Below are 8,018 nucleotides of genomic sequence, written 5' to 3' on the forward strand. Positions count from 1 at the left end.
CACCCTAATTCCTAGTTAATTTGTGTTTTATGACCACAAACTAACACATTATTTCAGCATAGAAGTACTGGTTGCATTGGAGTTACTGGGAACTTTGGGGCAATGGGGTACATACACATTACACAGAGGGTGGTACAGTAGGTAGGGGGTCAGTAGGGAAATGTTTGCCCCAGGCCCAAAAAATGTTAAATCTGGCCATGCTGAAGCCTCATATTAGCTTCAGGAATATATTTTTACACAGAACAACATGGTTGTTGTTGTTGTTGTTGTTGACGACTGTGGATTTTTCTCCCCATCTCTTACCAAGCATTCAGACTGACGTCAATGTTAAAAAGAAACTGAACAAAGGCACTGTGTTGGTGTGGCCTTGTTTCAGGTTCTGGTGAGATGGTGAAATATGTTCCAGGAAGGGTTGTTTGAGTAGCAGATCCATGATCAAACACTGCACATCATACTATGAGATGAGGATTGTATAACTCACAAAGTTAGCAATCATTTCATCCTCTGTTACGACCATCGCCAGGTCAACAGTAGAAATATGCAAAGTAATCTACCAGTGTTATGCCCTGGCAAACGAAATGAAACTGAATTGGTTCAACCTATAGTTACTTACTCAAAAAAAAAGTAAACAAAAAAATAATCTTTTGAATAAACTTGAACCTATCCTTTAACCATATTTAAAAAAAAAAACAAGCCAAAAAGCCATGCGCGGAAATTCAGGGCAAAAATGAGGCTGGTGAGGGGACGTGAAACTTTTTTAGTTGGTTTGTCAAAGAAACATCTGAAAATAAGACAAACATGGGTGCTGCTTTATACCTTTTTCATTTCATTGTGTAGTGAGACACCAGTGAGGAGGGCAGACAGAGGCTGACAATGATGCATCACATATACCCCGTTTGTCATGATAGCATTGTGTCTACAAAGATAATTATGTTCACCTTATGCAGAAGAGGATCACTGAGATTAGAGGTTTAGTCACACAGTCTTTACAATAATGAGGTATAAGACATTACAAAAGAAGTCTACAGTATACGACGTGCTTTCTGTCTGGAACAGAAATCACAGAAAAAATTATAAGGCCAACAAACTGTACAATCACAACAATGTCAGCCATGAAATACAGTTTTTAATGAAAAAATAATGCTAACAGTATACTGTTTATACTGTATATTCTATTATCAAACAAACATCCATGAAATAGCAGCAAACTATTATAAAATGATTAAGAAAACAACCAGTTTCAGTAAAGGAACACAATGCCATATTCAGTTTCATAGTCATTGTTGTTCTTCATTACTTAGTAGCCTGTTAGCTTGGTTAGCATTTCTTTTTGAAACAAATAGATGAACTCCAACCACAGCTTGATTACTTATATGAAGCAGCACATGTTAGTTTGTTTGATGCTAATAATGAAATCAAGCTATTTTGGGGCAGCTTCAGCACACGTGTGCCGACTATATTAATGTATCTGACTAAAACATTTCCAGACGCCACTATACACTTGGCTTGGAATTGATCAACAGCAGCTTCTTTTGGAGAAGGCAGTGAGGTGACAGTTGATTCTGTTGCTTCAAACTCCTCGCCTTGGAGGACAAAAGTGACTTCTAATAAATAATAACATATCTTTTGTTCATTCATCAGCATACCCACTTCCTGCTATTGAACTAACTTCCAATTTTAAACTTGGAAAATATAAATTTCTTAATTTCAAATTGGATATCATGAAATGAAATGTTTTAAATTTTGTAAACATTTGTATGCATGTTTATGATCAAAGTTAAAGTTCAGATTGTGATGATGTTATGCATTATATTGCATGTGTATATTGTACATATGTCTTGTGTATGGGATATGGAGAGATCATATTAACTATCATTCTTTCATATTGCTAAGGTTTCTGTGAAGGTCAGTTCACATGCTGCTGCTTAAAAGTTGCTTTTTGTTTGATTGTCAGTGGAATGGTCTGCAGCAATAGGTTTGATAGGGGCCCACAACTCATTTTGGCCCTGATGCCCATTATGAGATCAATCTGGCCCTGTTTTGAGGCCATTGCAGGTGAGTGTTACTGGTGCTAGGCTGGTGAAACTGGACGTCACTTCAATTACATTTGGCTTGTTAAAAAAATATGCCACCGTATGTGTGTGTATATGGGGCCAGAAATTACATAAACATCACCAACAGGTTTTAAGAGTCTCAGGAAGTTTTCCTTTAATTCATCTTTAAGCTCTGTCTTAAGACAGAAAATGAGGCTTAACCTGGTACAAGCTTATGTCATGAGCAAAATACCCTAAATACCCTAAAAATGTAAAAGTGTTCATACAATTATCAAGTTACAACAGTATAGTTGTGGCTTCAAAGAAGCAAAATATTAGTACATTTAAGTACTATTGTGTAATAATGTTGACAGAGCAGCTGAATCCAGTCGATTACCCTTTAATAGACTGTCCTTTTTTAGAGCAACTTTTAACTGTAAATTTCCTGCAGAAGTTGAGTGACAAGAAGTAATAAATACCATAAGCAAAATACAGTAGAAAGTTTGATAGATAAGGGCAGAATTCTGCTTTATCCCTTTTTCCAGGAGAACAGAATCGGTTCTGTTTGTGTGGTTGAAAGTGAGGTTTCAAGTTCTTTTTATCATGTCTGATTCCACAAACATTTTGTGCTGAAATTTCTTTTGACATTAACTCAGTGGACTGACATGGGTCACATCAGACAACACCCAGATAAAAATAAGAAAACATCTGTATCTTTCAGTTTTTTCCTGATTTTTCTAAAACATCTAAGCATCAGTTACCATGCATGTTTTGCTTCTACTGCACACAGGAGATGTAATGTGACGTGTCAACAGACGCCTGATGAAATTCATGGCAGAGATCTTTGCTCTCAATCTGATTTGGATGCCTGTTTCCTGCACTGACAATCCAAAATTGCTAATGAAGTTTGGTGACTTCTTCATGCCACTAGATGTGACTGCCCTCTAGTGGTGTTAGCTGGTCACTACATTTCATCACATCATGACATTTTCATGTATTTAGCATGAAAATAACAACTGCACCAGAACAGACCATCTGCTGCCTTTTATAGTCGTGTCCCAATTCAATGTCCACAACCTCCAAGAGTGTAAGTTGTGTGGATACTATTATTCATTCATTGTTTTGAGATGAAACATTACAGCTCATACTGTAAACTATATCATGGAGCCTGCGCTTACCACTTTGTTGAGAGCAACTTTCTGTTACACACTTGGAAAGTCTTGACTTTACTAAACAAGTTGATCAGGATCAGACTGGCCTTATAGTCTTTCAAAAGGTGTATCCACAGGTACAAAGCTGTACTTAGTTAGCACACATAACTATTCTGGTTGTCCCTTCAGTCTTAGAGTTGTCAATGTCCAGCTCCTTCTGGTATCTGCCACAGTTTACACTGGACTTCATGTGCACAGTTCTGAGACCACACACACACACACACATACACATACACACACACACACAAAACAGCCATGTGCGTTTTTTTTTGTGTGTGTGTGTGTGTGTCCATGTAATCAGTTCACACCGCGTCTCTCTTCTCATTGAACTCCATCAGATGTTGACGTCCCGCACATCTGTAGGTGTAGTCGAGAGGTCCTGCCCCTCAACGATATTCTTAGTTTCCATGGTTACCGAATGTTGCTGTTGTTGTGCATGTCTGAGACTGGTTTCCAGCAGCGACTCGATTTGTTCCTGACACGCCCTCAGACAGTCCTGAAGAGTAAAAGTTCAAGTTAACTCAGTTTGTCTTCATTTCTAGTGGTACGTCTCGGAGAAGACAGCGAGTGTAATGTGTACTAATCAACTCATGGACAGATGTACTCACCGGGTCACTCCTGATGGTCTGTGCCAGCTGCTCTGTCAGTTTCTGAGACATCATGGCATTGCCCACTATTCTCATCTGTAAGCCCTCCACTGCTGCCACCATGCTGCCTGCTGCCACCATGGACGGAGGGCTGGCTATGAATTTAACGTCTGCGGAGGATCATATTATGACGGTTTGTTAATAAAACAGATAACAGACACAAATAAAAACAAGAGAATTAGAAATAAGTACACTTAGGATGGATTTTGCAGTGAAGTAGGATACACCCTATGTCTTGTAGATAAACTTCTGAAATGAACAATATTAACATATTCATAGATTTTGGATTTTTAATGAGGAAGAGAGAAGATGTCATTTTAAGAATTTTAATGAGGTTAATGAGTATTTTTATATTTCTTAAAATATGACTGGAGGGGATCTTTAAAGAATTTGATACAGCTTGATTTTTTGATAAATTATGTTTAAAAAGATTTTTTAAAAAAACAAAAAAAAAACTGCTCCATGTGATGTTTTTGGATTATCCAGAGTGATGAAAACACTGAGAAATTAGTTGCAGAGAATGATGTAGTCTCACACATACCTGTGGCACACAGCGCCACAAAGGTCTGAGCGTGCTTCCTGAGTATGGGCCTGTTCTCCCTCCTGATAGGCAGCTGAGACAGGAAGTGGTCAATGAAGTCCAGAGGGGTCACCGAAGCCAGGTCCCACTTGAGCTTGTTCAACACCAGCAGCTCCATTTGCTGTGAAAGGATGAGGACAGAAGGACAGGTTCAAGTGTGAGCCAGAGCAACAGATGCAGGGATTAACAAAGATGGCAGTGGATACTGCTTGTACACTTTTGGAGATTTTGGGCTTTATGGTAGTACTAAATGGAAGGTGTAGGGGGGGTTACCAAAATCATTAGGAAGCCTCCTCTGGGGATCTTGGATATTTAGCAAATACAATAAGGGCCATTTATTAGATTTCTCGCCAAGGCGAAAAGGGTTGGTCAAGCTAAAATTTTCACCTGCTCCAAGAAGGGTAGAGAGGTCAGTAAACCCATGAGGAGTCATCTTCTACCAACCACTAGATCTAAACATCTGTTTTGGGGTCACTACTAAATGACCTACCAGCAGCTGAGTGGGTGTGATAGAGTTGTCTGTGTAGATGCAGAGTTTCTCAGCAGTGAGTGGGATGGTCTCCTTCAGCTTGGATGCCAGGAACATGCAGGCAGCTCCCAGCAGCTGCAGGTGGTTCTTCTTGGTAGGTTCCACTGACAGGAAGCGGTCTATGTAGTTCATAGCCAGAGGGAAAACCTCCTCCTCACACTTCTGCTCCTCGCATACCTGCACAAGACAGACCACATAACAAGAGTGATTAGCCTTTTTATATGTATAGAAAGAAAGTAACCAAACCATTCACAACTGTGATTTTCTTTAAAAATGTTATCAGCTAGGCTGGTTTGTAACTCATTTCCACATCAATATCCATTTAAAACTGACTGAATCCTGCAAAACCTTTCAAAGTATGCCTCTTATAAGAAAACAAATTCACAAAAATGCGTTTTTGTAGAATTTGACATTTTGCATGGCCGAGATCATGATTCAGTGACTGAGATATTGTAACAGGAGGATGCACTGATTGATAAAATACAGCATAATATGGTCATTTATGTCAGGGCAGAAGGAATATTAAAAGATTAATGTTAAGACTGCACTAACTAACCAGAAATAATGATCTCATTAAAGTGCATCTTTGATAATTCATTCTTTAAATCGTTTACCATGTAAAAGGTAAACACTGATGTTTGCAGCTTCACTAATGTGAGGATTTGTTGCTCTCTCTGTTTTATATTATTATAAATAAAACAATTAAAAAACAGGTCAGCAACAAACTCATGATACTGACGTCAGTATAAACTGGATTGTTTTACATTTATTTATTCAGATATTAACACAAAAGGTGAGATTAGGTGAATCTACATTTTAAAAGTAGTGGGGAGCAACCATAGCAACATAACAAACAGCAATCAGCAATCAGCAATCATAAGGCAGAAAAAAACATTGTGTGGCCCAAATATATTAGATGACAAACATCAAGGCTGAACAGCATCACCCTGCATAAAAGACACAAGCACAAGACAACAATAAATGATAGAAATAGTACAGTCCCAGTGAGTGAACACATGTTGAAATGTTGTCTAAGCAGCGCATTAATGCAGCTCCTCACGAGCCACCAACACAAAGGCAGCGCCTGCTCTGCCGAGACAGCAGCTAGCAACATTTTCCAAAAAATACTTTTAAATGGTTTAACTACATATTGTGGTATGTATTTTAGGTGAAATTAAATTTCTTTCTCTACTGTTAAATCAAAGGTGCTTGTGAGCGCATGGAAATGGTTTATTAGAAGTAAAGAAGGCGGACGCATTTGTTGAAGCCATGTGTTAAAAAAACAACCATTTCAAGCATGGCATCGTCATTTTGCTATCTTAACAGGCTAAATGTGGCTACACACGATATACATAATGGACCGGACATCATGCTCATGTAGTTTGGTTAATCTGTAGCCTTTGTGTTTGATAGAAACAAACATAACCTACATGTAACTCCCTTGAGGATGGTACTGAACACTACTGAAAATCCCCAATGTTGCGTCATCACCGTACAGATGTAACTTTGCACTACAGAGTCTTTAACAATAGAACTTCATTTCGGCATCCGTTTCAATCACCAGTATCACGTATGAAAGAATAGCATTACACCTTTTGTGACAGGTTCTTATGTTTCACATTGCAAAAACTCAACGGCGGCGCTAGTGAGCAGCATTATCAATTCATAAAGTTGTACGTAGAATAAAGCTAAAGTTTACGCCTTGTATGCCGAATTCACCAGCGGCTCTCGTCCATTCATAAAAAGATCAAGAACTTGTTATAGCAAGCACAGAAACGTGTAAATAAGCCGGTAAGCTTTAAAACACCAGTTCTGTGAACGTGTTTCTCTTTGTATAATATGTAACTTCATTTATTGGCTCTAACTCACCTCCAACATCCAGGTAGCCACTATCCTCCTCATACACGGGGCTATTTCTCTCTGGACGCATTTGAAGTAGTTGGCAGCGGGCAGGTACCTGTCCTCTGCCCGCAACAAAGCGTGCAAGACCCGGTCAGTCAACAGGTTGGAGTCCCGGTGGGCCCTTCGGATGGCAGGCCTGTCCCCCTCACAGCACAACAAGTGAGCTTCCATTTACCTTACCCTGCCTCCAGCACTCTCACTGTTCCAGCTGGTGTCAAACCTCAAAACTAGCTTCAGCTTAACTAAAAAGTAATTATTAGCTGCTCCATATCGTGGAAGCAAATTCCAACAAGTTTCTCTTAATTTATGGGAAAATATTAACACCTTTTTGTTTTCGTTTTCAATAGTTACATGTTAAATGAAATGATTCCTTATTTGTCTCCGTTGTGTCACTGGTTCAGTTTATTCCTCTCCCGTCGGGTTGTGAGTTGGTTCTTTTGTTAGAGGACAGACCGGAGCTGCAGCACTGTGTCCACCGGCGGACTGCAGCAGGTTTACCTCCACCGTCCTGCTGCTGCGCCTCTTTATCACTGAACCACGTCAAGTCCAGCACAATGAAACCACTTCCACACACAAAAAAGTCAAAATAAAAGAGCCCGCCCTTTACATCTTTCATCAGCCAATGGAGGTAACATGCACACACTACTTTTAAGGATCGATTCACCCACATTAGCCTATGAAATACCTTCTTTTCTACTTAAATGTAATATCTACCCGTGTAGATAGTTTTGTACTTTTGTGCTGAGGTTTTGAAAAGTCCAATAGTAAGATAACAACACCACAGAGGTGCATATCATCTGAGGTGCACAAAGCACTGAGAAATCACACTGGAGAAACCATTAGTGGAGGTTTGGGTTATTTCACAGAATTCTGACTTTTGTTGTTGATTAGATGAATCCTGTTTTTACTGACTTATCAGCAAGTAGGAGCCTATTATTATGTTGATTAATTTTGATGGATATATGACAAATGTTAATGACTATGACAACAGCAGTCAAGAATTAAAATGTGTAGGAACAAATACTACTTATTGTGTGCTACTGTCATTTAAACGAGAATATTTTCTGCTCTTAATTTAGTAATAAGTAGAAAGTAATCTACTTCCGGTGTTGAGGC

General features: G+C 39.0%; 1 protein-coding gene across 1 annotated transcript; it reads right to left on the minus strand.

Moving 5' to 3' along the window:
• Positions 1 to 3,520: 3,520 nt before the first annotated feature.
• On the minus strand, positions 3,521 to 7,497 carry LOC122986503 (G1/S-specific cyclin-D1-like). Its single transcript, XM_044357808.1, has 5 exons — positions 6,870 to 7,497; positions 4,962 to 5,177; positions 4,433 to 4,592; positions 3,853 to 4,001; positions 3,521 to 3,740 (listed from the first exon to the last, which is right to left on the minus strand). The coding sequence occupies exons 1-5, from the start codon at positions 7,071 to 7,073 to the stop codon at positions 3,579 to 3,581; spliced, it is 891 nt and encodes a 296-aa protein (XP_044213743.1). The 5' UTR covers positions 7,074 to 7,497; the 3' UTR covers positions 3,521 to 3,578.
• Between the last annotated feature and the right edge of the window lie 521 nt (positions 7,498 to 8,018).

This window comes from Thunnus albacares, chromosome 7 (assembly GCF_914725855.1).
Source record: "Thunnus albacares chromosome 7, fThuAlb1.1, whole genome shotgun sequence".
Lineage (NCBI taxonomy): Eukaryota > Metazoa > Chordata > Actinopteri > Scombriformes > Scombridae > Thunnus > Thunnus albacares.

What these genes read in the sequence shown, in the direction of transcription:
- LOC122986503 (XM_044357808.1), bottom strand. Translation starts at nt 7,073, where the DNA reads ATGGAAGCTCACTTGTTGTGCTGTGAGGGGGACAGGCCTGCCATCCGA. An exon ending in TCACACCCACTCAGCTGCTG is followed by an intron (nt 4,593 to 4,961) that starts GTAGGTCATTTA and finishes ATCCTTTCACAG; the next exon opens with CAAATGGAGCTGCTGGTGTT. An exon ending in AGACCATCAGGAGTGACCCG is followed by an intron (nt 3,741 to 3,852) that starts GTGAGTACATCT and finishes TTTACTCTTCAG; the next exon opens with GACTGTCTGAGGGCGTGTCA.